The sequence below is a fragment of the Dinoponera quadriceps genome, unplaced genomic scaffold, assembly GCF_001313825.1.
Source record: "Dinoponera quadriceps isolate SergipeBrazil2010 unplaced genomic scaffold, ASM131382v1 scaffold1846, whole genome shotgun sequence".
In the NCBI taxonomy this organism is placed as follows: Eukaryota; Metazoa; Arthropoda; class Insecta; order Hymenoptera; family Formicidae; genus Dinoponera; species Dinoponera quadriceps.
The window spans coordinates 921,415-935,162 of NW_014556140.1; the positions used below are offsets into that span (position 1 = coordinate 921,415).

Here is a 13,748-nt window from a genome sequence, read left to right on the forward strand (position 1 = left end):
TTGATATCTCTGTCCGTCAGTTAGCGTGAATATCTACTTGATAGAGAAATCCTGCAGCTTGTACGTACCGGGTGTGTCGGTGCTTCAGTCAGGAAAATCCCAAAGGACATTATTATACTTTTTCGATGAAATTTAAGAGGCTAAAAAGAAGCGGAACAAATGGTTCTCATAACCGGAAATTCCGTTTCCTCCGACCAAATGCATCTTGGTTGTTCCCTTTCTGCCTAACCAAGCTTCTTTTTCTTGTACCATCTGACGAAAGTAAGCCATTGTTTACATTCACGGTTATATTTATCGTTGTTCCTTCTAAAACAACTACGTTTGTTCTATTGCTTATCTTGAACATCATATATTTCTCTTGCTGCAATAGTGATTTCTGCAGCCTTACAAATATCGCAACGCATACAGAATAAATACAAATATCAGTCTCGATAACGTGTACGAGCGATGCGGCGGTGAACGTTGGAAAATCAATCAACGACAGGGACGTTAAAAATGAAATTTGCAATGCAAACGTGCCGCGACGCGGCCATTAACTGGTAGATCCAGCGAGCCGCGGAGACGGTCGCGCGTTTGAAATTGCCGTAGAATCACAATGATGTAATTTAACGCGGCTGTAAAGATCAATTTGTTCGCGAGGTTCCCCCCGATTACCGTCGCGATTACTCGCCAAACGATGCGGCTCTAATTCCCCGTATCGGACGATTGAATGGAACGTGGGAAATAGTTGCACAAAGAGTCCGGCGGTTGTTTCGGTGTGTAATCGGAATTACACCGGCGCTAATCACATGTTTATCGGCAAACAAGCCGTCGCCGGCGAGAGCCGCGTAACAAGGTGAGCCTGCAAATTACGATTTTACATCGATTACGCGCCGAGCCGATCGAGAGCTCTCATGAGCTCTCTCTCTCTCTCTCTCTCGGAACGACGAAGGGCCGCGTTGGTCAAAATATTATCGGCGGCCGGGAACGGCCGACTCGCCGCGTCCGTCCGCTCGATCTCGCGAATGTATTGGCCGCGCGGCTAGCGCGTATTAATTAGTAACAGCGATGTCACGGGCATTTAGCATGCCTGTCGGCCGGCGCAAATCGCGCAAGGAGCGCGCAAGGCGCATCGGCGCAGCGCCGCGCGGTGTCAACGGGTCGCGGAGGTCGCCGAAACGCGGCACGGCGAGGTGAATCGGCGCGATGTTCCACGGTAACGCGGTAATAAGCCGCGGCTGCCGATTTTTCCGAGACGCACGGCTTCCCCGCTCGGCAGGTACACACGGAAAATGAGGAAAATAGTCGGCTGGCGCGAGCAAATTTTATGCTGTCGCAAGAAAATTTACGGCGGAACGATTTGTTAAGAATACTGATTGCCATTCGTTGGATCATTCTGCTGGATCTACAAGTTGTTTCGCCGCAAGCACAAATCAGCGAACGTCTAGGGAAACACTATTTTGTTCTGAAGCTTTTCTGGCGAACTAATTGAAATTTAATGACCTAACGTAAATTAAGAAGATATTGCCGTTTTCTCCACTTGAAGACTTAATGTGAACGAAAATTTCGACTTGAGCAGAGTCTCTCGAATATGACGGGATTCGTAGAAGTGAGTACGGAACATTTCGACTCCGACATGCCGGACGAATCCGCCGCGGCCGGCGGTGATAAACGAACGTGTTTTACGTCACGTCGCGACGCGATCTCGGCTTTGTGCAAAAGTAATCATAAGGCGATTTATAACATGCCCGTCACATCCCGGGAAGGATTCGAGCGGGCAGGAAAACGAGCCGTTGCGCGCCGCTGATTTATTCGCGAGAGAGGTTGCATGAGCCTCGTGCATCGTGCTCGCCCGGCATCGACCTTCGATCCTCGATCGCTGATGGATCGAGGGCACGGTATCGTGACTGCCACGACCACGGCACGTTCGCACAAAGTAGCAAACACACGTCGTACACGAAAGAAATTATACGCTGCTCTCATTATTATTCGTTTTTGCATTTGGCGTCTTCGCGCAACATCGTGACGCGCAATTTTATCCCCGGCTAGAAATAATAGCAATTACCCCCCCCCCCCCCTCCCCCACCTTCCTCGGCACATCGTACGCTCTCTCCCCGTGAGATACGAAAGATACCGCGTAATTACCGCGAAAACACCGTAATCAAGTTGGACAGTAGGTGTGATGCCGGTTCTAAGAAATGGGTTCCCAATCTGCGAAGACAGCCTCTCTCCTTTAAACGGGTATATCCTTCCGCGTATTAGCACATCGTTGCACGTCGTTACGGAGTGACTTACGTTCCCCGTTAGGATTTCCGTTAAATCGGGAATCCTTATCGTGGGGATCCTGTTTGGATTAGCAACGCGCGTGCAGCTCCACGGACTTCCGCAGTTATGAATCTGCATCCGGATTAATTCTACTTTGCCGATGTGCGAGTGATATGTGTGAGACGTAGCTTAACATGATAGATAGATAGATAGATAGATAGATAGATAGATTATACGCTCTCTCTGGGAAAGATCCTCTTAAGCGCAGAAAAAGAGAGAGAGAGAGAGAGAGAAAGAGAATTTATATTTATGAAATTATACATTTATAGGCGTGTAAGTCAATTCGGTGCTTTCGTTGCCAAAAATCCAGATTTGTTTATCAGTGAAAGTTGTGCAATTTTAATGATCGAAATCTCCGTTATTACCGAAACAATAAAGTCACCGATAGATTTTCGAACAGACTTTATTGCTTTAAACTGTGTGTCAGAAACGGCGTTGCAACGACCGGAACAGACGGAAAATCCGAAGGGTGAGGTCTGGAGGATGGGCACAATTAATTTCCCAGGTTGCATTAAAAATACCGTCTTTCGTTCCTCTTATCGCGCGAGATTGAGCGTTGTCGCAGAGCAAGCTTAAGTTAAAACTGCCCAACAAACACATACATAATTCTTGATCCGTACACGTCCAACGAAAAAGCTAATTTACCCGAGGCGATTACCCGAGCGCGATCGGTGATTCGCGATCCAAGTACCGACCGCCGAGTGATATTAATACTGCGGCGACGGTTCATTTTTCAAGAGGACGAGCCGGCGACCGGACTGTCGCGGCGGCAGACGCGCGAACGCAGATAAACCGTGTGCGTGACGACGAAGGGAGTATGACGGGCACCTCCGTTTCTTCTTGCAGTGTCGCTGGGCGAAACAGCGTGGGACAGAGATCACGATCGAGGCCGGGAGAGAAACCGGGAGCGCGACCGAGCGCCGCGCGAGAGGAGCCGCGAGAACGAGAGGGAATGCCAACAGGAACGGGAGCTCGGCATCAGGGAGAGGGAGGCGCGGGATCGGGAGAGGGAACGGGACCGGGACAGGGACAGGCAGCGGGACAGGGAGCGGGACAGGGACGTGCCGGTGCGCGTGATGGAGCCGCCCGATTCCGTCTTCGTTTCCTCCTCAGCCGCCCTCCTCGCGTTGCAGAGGATAAAGGAAGCGTCTTTGTAAGTATTATTCACCTGTTGCCCCCCCCCCCTCCCCTGATTGGACAAATACGTATTTCACGTTGCGTAAGACTCGCTCGTGCGAGAAAAAGAGAGAGAGGAGGGGGGGGGGGGGNNNNGGGGGGGGGGGGGTGTGGAATAAAAGTAAGTGATTAATTGGCAATTGATGTCGCCGTCGGCGCGATCAGCCGGGCTTACCTCGCGGACGGACAATGCGAGAATAATTTAATGTCCTGCCGGCGACGTCTCCGGCGAGCGCGCGCCGATCGAAGGAATCGCTTTGTTCTCTCGGATACCCGGCCGTATCGTCGTACGGACGTTAGTTACTGAAGTCGTAACGTGCCCCCTTCGTCGATTAACACGCGGAAAACGAGGTAAATCGCGAGATAAGGCAGAAAAATACGTACCCGCGTTCAAGTAAACGCTGCTTGCTTCGGGTAGGAGAAAGGAGGGTGGGTGGACGAGACGGGTGAGAGATTGCGATTCGTTGAGTTTCCTACGGTAATAACAGATAATGAGTAGGTGCCCGACTCATTAGAGACTTTTAATAGTGACAAATAATCCGTTTCGTGTGATCATTGATAGTGGATAATATAATGAGAAATGCATTTTGTATACGTGTAATCCATATATATTCCTTATTGAAGGTGACTATTAAAAGAAGAAAAGTCAAGCGAGCAATCGCTTTTCTCAGCAGTGAAACACTTTTCCCTCCGTACGCTCGGTGAGAAACGATTGAGAATACCCGTGTCGTTGACTAATTGCGCTTTCTCGCGATGAAACGTTGCATAAACACCCATAAGTAAATCCGAATACGTTGCGACGACGAAGACGAACGCGCGCGCGCGCGCGAATACACGTCGAGCCCGCCGCGAAATACGAAGGCTGACTTTATTATCGCCGCAGAATCACTCGGAAACAGCTGGATATCGGCGATACACACACACACCTATACACACACACGCAAGCCCGATGCTTACGTACCGCCGTATTTCATCGAATGCATAAGCACGTCCAGGGTTAATAGGACGAGATCGTGCGGCGGGCTCCGTAAATCTCTCGTTTAATTCGCTCTCTCGCCGCGCGCGCTCGCGACTGTCGTTTTCCATTGTGCCCGGGTGCACGGCAAAAGGCAGCCCCGAACCCGAGGAAACCGTAGTATCTAATCTCGTGACACCCGGCGCACGCTAACAAACCTCATCTTACACGTCCCGTCACGATTTCTTCGCTCGAGCACGCGCGTAAGTAATTTCGACTCTCGACTCCTCTCGCCCAATTAGCGTGACGTCGATCCATTATGCTCCCCGCAAATCATCGCCGTTCACGTGAGGCGTGTTGAGCGCGCACGAGCTCCGTTTTTCGATTCGTACCGCCGCGGCTCCGAAGCGTCCCTGACTTGAAATTCGTCGCCGCATCAGTATAAAAAAAGATTCACACTATTGCGTAAATTGATATAAATCTAACGATTGATTCAGTACGGTGGATTTGCTTTATAAATGTAATTGAAAGATTGCCTCACGTCGTGATAATCACCTGAAAGTCTACCCGCGTCGTCGTAATCGTGAAACTCCGGAATTCGGGATTCCCGATATTCGTGTCCGTCGACCATGCAATTACACGGTTCGCCCCGCAATTCGGCCGTTATCCATTTCCATTTCGCCGCGACGGGTCGGGATGTACGACGGACTGGGAATTAGGCCGGGAAGCGCGTCTGATATGAATTTTAAACTGGTCTCCCCCGCTTGCTCTCCCGCACGCGTTTCTATCTCTCTGCGTGTGCTACGCGAGTCCGCAATCGAGCGAACACGAGCACCTTCACGCGGGTACGGATACCCACATGTCAGCGCGCATCTCCTGCGGCGGATCCGCAACGGACTCAGCCTGGCGACAAATGTACTTCCCGGTCGCTCTTCCCTCGTTCATCCATCCGACCGTCGGATCTACGATGACCGACGACGACGTTGCTTCTTCGCGGTTTTAATTTCTCCTATCATGTCATCGCCGAAGCAGCTCGTTTTCGAGTTGCCCCCTCCCCCCCCCTCTCGTTCTCTATTAAACCCGAGTCGTGCTATACCCTTGCTATACTCGTACTATATCCACCACGTGAGCGACGTCGCACAAACATACCCTGTCACGTTTTATTTTATTTTTTTTTTCCTAAGCTAGGACTTATTGGTAGCGCGAAGTATCCGCGACGGTTACTGGCGAACGTTTATTTTTACTTGTTGATCCGATAAGTTCTTTTTTTTTTTTTTCCATATAAAATACATCGCGATACACGCGCGCTTCCGCCACGTGGCTCGCCGACGTAATTTTCTGTACGCTAACACGAGGTTAACGGACTGTGACGTGTGCGGCACAGTTGTTGGAAAAGTTCGCGAGAAAGAGAGAGAGGAAGAGTGAGAGGGAGGGAGGAAGGGCGCGATATAGTCGTTAGTTCGTACCGGAGTGCGGAGAATAGCTGATTTTCGCTGCTGGCGTTTACATTCGCGACGGACGAGCAACAGAGACGGACGCTCTCCTCGGTTCTCCTTTATGAGGAACGGATCAAGGCAGAGACGCGAGCCGGATTACCGCGACTGCAGAACGGATTTACGTCACCGTACAGTCGAGCACAACCGTTTCGTTCCGCGTTTATTGCGCGAATAATACGAGGTCTCGCGCACACGGTGTTCCGATGAAATACGACGCGGCCGGGGACGCGTTGGTGGATACCGGCGCGCGGTTTTGCCGAGCGGACTTCAAAATCCTCGCGATCCACGCTGCCACGATGTAGTAGATCGGTATCGGCCGCGTTATTTATGCCCCGACGAATTTATGTAAGGTACGAATAAAGCCGGCCGTGGAGCAAAGTAAACCCGCGAGTCATTATGCCGACGACGAGATTGTCGAGGAAAAATACCGAAACTGACATCGAGGTATGGTAAATCGACATACCCATTCTATCGCAATAGATGCTTCAAGCTGTAAGCCTTAGGAAATTGATCAATCACAGTCGAATTGCAGAAGAGAAATCAATTATAATTGGTCAATTTCTTAAATCTTACGCCCCAAATTCTCTCTTTCGTTGAACGCTCGCGACGCAATCAGATCGTCTCTCGTCGTCGTTTGTCCCGCCTTTATCCGCAAATATTTTTGCACCACGTCAAATTGACCGGTACTAATACGGCAGGCACTAAGAAACGCGAGTCGATCTATATCGATATCACGTACGGGCTTCGCAGAAAAACAAGCCCCGCCAGAATTCAGTGTGTCAAGTTGAGATTGATCGAGGCGGACCGGCGATACGCTTTTCTTGTTTCCACCGATCGATCGATCAGTCGAGATCGGATCAGGTACCGCTCGACGCTGCGCTTTCGCAGGATCGTTCGGTTTTTCGCGCACCTATAAGAGAGCACTCCGAACTCTGATAACTTTACATCGCAAATAAGACGTCATTTGATAAAATAACGTTATTTAATGAAGCAAATATATATTCATGAAGGCGTCGTGGCTAACAAAGTATTCTTCATTTTGCTCATCGAATGCGAAAATATCACGTCGCGTATTTTTTATTAACGAAAATTGCGTGTGTCGTAGTTGATATTTATGTAACATAGAGTTTACATAGAATTGGATGTCAGAAAGATAATTCCGTTAATTAATTGGCTGAAGAGTAAAGTCGTAGTTAAAGACGAGAGAAAATGCATTAAGTTGAATGCGGATCCAACAAATAGCCGAAGTATCGAAACTAAGTAAAATAAAAAACCACTTAATAACTCGTGTAGTAACAGTTAAGAAAAGTATCGTATTCGTTCTAAGAAAAGTAAGCGAGTGAGAGATCATCTGTCGTGGGACACGCGATCGAATTGATACGTGACCCGATGAAGATGTCTCCTCCATATGAGGATTCAAATTGGCAGCGATTGGTATCGAGCTCGAGCGTCGAATTTCTTGTCGCTCGTGTGCCCCGTCGTAATCAATGTCATCACGAGTGCATGGTGTATAGTTATGAGCAACGGACGGCAATCGGGCGTAAAAAGACGATCCCAGGCTTCGACTCTTTCATAATTCGCTGTGTGTCGCGTTATGCCGTTTTATAAGTCGCTCTCGATTTCTTTCAACGGGACGTTACCTTCGCGTCTGCTCAATCGTCTCATTTCGAACGATGTTAAATCGTCTCTCCAATCAGACGGAAAATCGAAAGAATCGCCACTCAGATCTAGCTGCAATGACTTGAAAATAATTTCTTAAACTATATGTATTAATTCTACGCGGGAAACACATAATTTTTACTTTTATAGTTAACGCGCACTTTTCTCGTTCTGACTATGTATTTTTTTCTAAGTGTGCGAAATGGCTCCTTGACACCGTGCGATATTATCTCTTTCGTATTTGTCCGATGCAAACATGCCGTTTAACCGCTCACGGGGGGTTTAACCGTCTAATTACAGTGTGTTCCACAAACGCCCGGCGCTAGCGGCCGGCATCGGACTGGGCGGTAGAGGAAACGCCGGGGTTGGCGGCAACGGCGGTAGCTTGGGTGTCGACAGCGAGTGCGGCGACGCGTTGAAGAGACGCAAAGTTCACAGATGCGATGTACCCGGCTGCGACAAGGTTTACACGAAGAGCTCGCACCTCAAGGCGCACAAAAGGACCCACACCGGTGAGTTAATCAAAAGAAACACTACGGCTTCTATGTACACCGCTTTATAAAACTTTACAGGGAAACTGATGTACATATGTGTATATGTTTAGGTACGCTCGATTTTTCCTTTTCAATCTGAACATTGTCGACGATGTACATGAAGGGGAAAATATTGCAGTAAAAATGACCACAAAATTTTGTAAAAGTATTCCTGAAGAAAGGTTAAATTATGAATAATATTAATATTTCTTTATTAGACGCTAAGATTACACGATCTAAAAGTATTGAAGACCCTGTATTGAGAGCGGTCATACGAAAGTACCGACGTTTAAAACCGTTGAAATTACGATTTGATATGAACATTGAAAAATACACGAGAAGTTAGAAATAACGGATTGATGCCGACTCTTAAAAAAACTCGGTTGCATTTTCTTCTCGCCCTATTTTCTCAGCGCCCATATTTTTCGCCCAGTTATGATCTTTCCAAAAAAAGGAACGTTTTCCCCACGGGTAAGGCATGGCTCCTTGCATCTATCCGGGTCGCGTGTGTATCGTGGGAAACGCATCTCTCCGTAAAACATGCGAAACATAGAGACTCGTTCATACGAAAGTTATCTCTACATCTCTCGAATGCGCCGGTAAAAATGAGAGAAAAAAAGAGAAAAGTTAGTTAAATTACATAGTATCGTGTCGCGTCATAAATCTCGCCATTCGTACACGATCAGGAGAGGTTACGGGTAACTTATTGGAACTTTAGTTGGAGAAGCTAATCAAGATCGAATAAATCAATCGATTCGAGAAATAAACGCGGCTACATTGTCGACGATCGTTACGCACGTGATCGTGACTCACGCGTGTGCGTCAGCGATCGTCGAAACGACCACGCGCTTCGTCATTTTAACACCGGCCCTTCCACCTTCGCGAATACATTATCACTGATTTTATTTTTATACTCTTTAAAAGCATATACATTGGTGAAAAAATGGTACTTGTTTGGCGCTTGTAACTATAATACCATAACTATATACATCTCAATAAAAAGAATCAGAGTAGTCAGTGAAGTGGAGAATTAATTTTTCTAGAACGTGTTACTATATTTTGCCAGTAATAATAACTTTTACACGCATATTACTACTGTTGTCTATGGTTAAAATCGAAGAAAGGATCGAGGTCGAGAATAACTATAATTTCTCTCAGTGTCGAAGAAGAAGAAGGGATTTCATCTCGCGCGTAGAATCGTCGTTCTCGACTTTCCGCGTCGAATCGACGACCACTCGCCGAATATCACCGTGAGATCGTACGCCGGTGTAATAATAATGTTTAACTCGAACGCACAGTCGGTAGTTAACGACCTGTCGCCCAGCTGGGTCAAGTACTCGGCGGTAAATCATTAGTCATCGGGCATTCCTTTAGTACCTACGGGAGCACAGCGAGGCCGGCGCGTTCCTCTCGAACGAGGTGCTCAAATTGGTCGCCGGTAACCGGTAGTCGCTCGCCGCGAGATTTACGAGTCGACGACTCGAGAGGCGATGGACCGATTAGAACGGAGAGGCGCTTTTGGCAATCGTTCCTTCATGCGACATGCGCGATTCCGCTCGATCGGACGAAGAACCTCCGTTACGTTGTTAGAGGAATTGCTTCATGACGAATCTGAATCGCGTCTCTCGGGGATCAAGAAGGTCCAACGGATTCCGTACGCATTTGACATATTTTTTTTCATCAACAGAGGGTCAATAAAGAGTGGCTTTTTTGAGTATGAATTAGTTATAGAATTAGCTCTGTTTATTTTGTCCCGTTAACCGTTGACTTCCGTTGAGACGGTGAAATACGCGCCGGGAGGCTGAAGTTGTACAGCCTTACAATAAGGCGGTGGTGGTAGACAAACATATCCCGTTATTCCGTCGCGTCCCGACGCTCGTCGACGCTACCACGCAGCGTTCGATCGTCTTTCTCTGGCGCGCCTCGCGATTTCACATCGGACAACCGGCGGCGGACTCGTCGTCGTCGTCTACCGGGATAAACGGCGGACGCGCGTCGGCGCGGCGCGGCGCCGGGACTTTTCCTGCGCGCGACCCGCCGAGGTCAGAGGTCGCACAGGCGTTCACACGCCGGTGTGTGCATTCACGAGCGTGGAGACCGCGCGGAAATTCGATACCGTTCCGAGACGTCCCCGTCGAGGTGCCTCCGTCCGTCCCGTCGGGAATTCGCACTTTTTCCCCGTTTCGCGGGCGAGGGTGCCCTCGCGCGGTACACCCCGGCCATTTATTACCGCGTCACGAGAACTCGGAGGAGGTCGCGCCCGTTCCGTTCCTGACCGTCTGCATACACGGCGCGGCTGCTTCAGGAATTTCCGGTGGATAGGCACCTTCGTGAAGGCATCGCCGCCGTCTAGAGAGGCTAGAAACGGCGGGGAGAGGGCGTGGTCGTGAGAACCAGGATCTTTTGTCTGGTCCATGGTTCAACTGAGAGAGACGCGGCGCGTCCGCGGTGCTCAACTCTCGCGGGAGCCGAGGAGAGGATCGTCCTCCCGCAGGGAGTCTCTTCTCGTCTTCGCTCGGTCTTTCAGTTACGCGCGCGCCTTTCAGATATCTCGACGCGGATACAGGGGGACGGTTTTTATCAACAGGACGTGACTTTTCTTTCATACGTAATTCTGCGTACAATACAGCGTTTCTTACAATAAATCATCTTTTCAAAACTTTAATCCATGATTAAAAAGGTTGTTTATACAAAAAACATACATATATGAACACACTTTTGCACGATTAACATTTAAATTTAATTAAATTAAATTAATATATTATTTATATTATTAAATAACGATATGATTTGTTATCATATAGTTTCCCGATTAGGCAACTTTTAACTTAACTAAGTTAATTTTACAGGCCCTCAACTTTGAACCGAAGTGAAAAACAGTTAAAAATTTTAGTTAAAGATATGGTAATTCACCCAACCCTGGCTGTAAGTAAATATGTTATTGGTGCTTATCGAGAAAATATTGTCCGTTTTTTTAGATACTTTTTCTCTCAGGCGTCATTTTGTGTTTCCTGTTTTCGCTTTCGGGAAATTCACGCTATTGCCACCTTCCTACCGCTTTCGTTTCCGCTCGATGCTTTAGTTTCCACTAGGGGAGAGGGGCTCGCAAAGATCGCGGAACATGCTTCGCGCATTAGGACGCCATTATGGTGGACGGTTTTACGAAATCCATAGCTCCGCCGGTGATCGGGCCCGGCTGGTACACGAAAGGCCAGCTCTTGACATACAGCCCGTGCCGTTTGTAATGTCGTACGCGCTTCGGCTCGGCTAATAATTGTTTCAACGACCGCGCAACGGCTTCAGCTCGTAGCGGCGAACCGTCGCCGCCGCCCATCCATCATTCTAACGCCGCGGCATTATGCGGCCATCGAGATATCCTCAACGGAGACGCGGATACCGGCCGGTGTACCCTGAATGTGGGAAATGCCAATTCATTGATTACCGTCATTTCAACGATTCTACGGGCGTAACTCGTTCGTAAATCGCGCGATCATGACGGTCGTTGCGAAGCCAACGGCACAGGAGCGACCGTAAAATTGTCCCAGTTCGAGGAGGCTCGACGGGCCTGCTAATTCGCTCCACCACCACTCGTGACTGCGGAGAGCTTTGTGCAACCGAAGTTCGAGACGTGGTAACGGAAAAATCCACGTTGTCGGGAAACGAGCGAAGCGGTGTTTCGCGAAGTCTCCAACGTGCCACGCTCGGTTGAAATTACCTTGAATCGGCAATGAATTCTCGACGAATGATCTCGAAGCGAACTGGACTTCACGGACTTCGAGATACAAGATGCTGTTTCGAGTGTTTTATGATATCTTTCGTTGCTGCTTTTACCGAGATGAAGCGCTCAGATTTTTCGATAGCAACGTTTTGGTTTCGAAAATACAGACTTTTATATTCGATAATTACACATTTGCTCTGTGCATCTCTTTCAATTTTAAATTAAGACTTTATTTGATTTCGTATATAAAAAAATTCAATACTCATATTCTCATATACACGATAAAAATTTCACGTTAAAAACCATCCACTGAAATTTTGTGTGTTATTTTAACATGAGGAACGTGCTGAAAAATACACAGATATAATGTTAAATTGATACATTCACCTTATCAGCATTACATTTATTATATTTGTGTACTTTTTAACACATTTCAACACAATTTTTTCACTGCACCAAAAGAATAGTTTTATCCGTGTATCGCGATACACAAATTCAGTTGTCACGTTAATTAGCGTTTAACGGGGAACAACGTGAAAAGCGCATCGCGGGTCGGGGCGGTAAAGCGCAATCGGCGATATTAATTGCTCCCGCGAGAGATCGTGACGGACGTTATTCAACATTACGCGGCTCATTGACGACGTATAACGGAACAATAAGACGGTCTAATGCCACTTCTAATATTCACGACGGGAGAGGAGCGTGCGGGCTCACGTGATGCACGTTGCCGTTGTTGCGTGTAACGAGAGTTGCATTACAGGTAGAGAATCATAGCTCATTATGAGCCGCGCACGGTAAATCGCCCTTGCACGATCATATACGGTGAGAGATGTTTCCTACGCCCATTAACGTACACATGAAATTCTTTATCTAACTTGTGAGAAATCGCTAGGCAACATGTGTATCTACCGGGTATCTCTAATTATCGCATTATTTCCCTCGGGCCGATTCCCCGCGCGCGCGCGCGCGAAACGACTGCCGGGGCTGTGCGCTTCTTTCAAAACCTCGTAACTCCGCTCGCCCCCCCCCCCCCCNGAGCTTTCCGCGAGTCACGATTTTGATTCAGACGTAAGACCCTTAACGAGGCGCAATTAAATAGAAACGATTTGAATTTAGGTTTATTTGCAATTGACTACGGGCGCGATTACCGTAAGCGATACGCGCGTGGGAAACGCGCGCGCGAAACACGCCCGAACAACGTCCTTCACGAGCGGCGATGCTTCACGCGCGCTGCAACGTATTCCGCGCTTGTTGCTCGAAAGCTTTGATTTAGATTAGTGGTAAAATTGTGAATTGGACGAGAGCAATTATTTCGTCTTCACGCGATCGTTGCCGTCGTTTCCGAAATTTCACGCGAAAATTTCACAATTAAATTTCCACGGCTCGTGAATTTTTAACTCAACTCGAGACACGCAAATTAACTCAACCCTGCGCATGAGGGGAGAACACGCGACGGTGGAGGAAAACAAGAAGACAAGACCGGAAGAAATATCGCGGCCGCTGAGAATCACTGCGCGCGCGCGCAACTATCGGCGTATAGACGCGATGTCAGCCGGCTGGCGTGACCGTTGATAGACGGACGGAGGTTTGGTGAGATCTCGCGTATTAATTAAGGCGAATTAGCCTTGGCGCAAGCCAGTCAACGACGACGGCCGATCGGTTCCCGGTATCGTATCGAGCCGATACGCCGATGATCGGCCGGCATCGCCGCTTTGTGGATCTCTTTCCGCGAGCGACCGCGCGCCCGACGACAGACCTGTTATTAACAATATGCGCTTATGCACCAATGCCGAAGGCTGCGATTACCTGCTCGCCGGGTTAACGATTCCCCGGCGAGCACGCTCCCGCATTGTTCTCGTTAGTCGCGACTCGCCGTCGCTGCGTCTCTTTCCCGCGAACGTCGCTCC

The 13,748-nt window shown here is 48.5% G+C and overlaps 1 protein-coding gene across 1 annotated transcript in view; it reads left to right on the top strand.

Moving 5' to 3' along the window:
• Positions 1 to 13,748, top strand: part of LOC106746979 (Krueppel-like factor 6) — a 64,001-nt gene that overhangs the window by 42,626 nt on the left and 7,627 nt on the right. The window contains exons 2-3 of the mRNA XM_014624193.1: positions 3,151 to 3,457; positions 7,891 to 8,102. Coding sequence (XP_014479679.1) covers positions 3,151 to 3,457; positions 7,891 to 8,102 — 519 coding nt within the window. The remainder of the gene's footprint in view (positions 1 to 3,150; positions 3,458 to 7,890; positions 8,103 to 13,748) is intronic.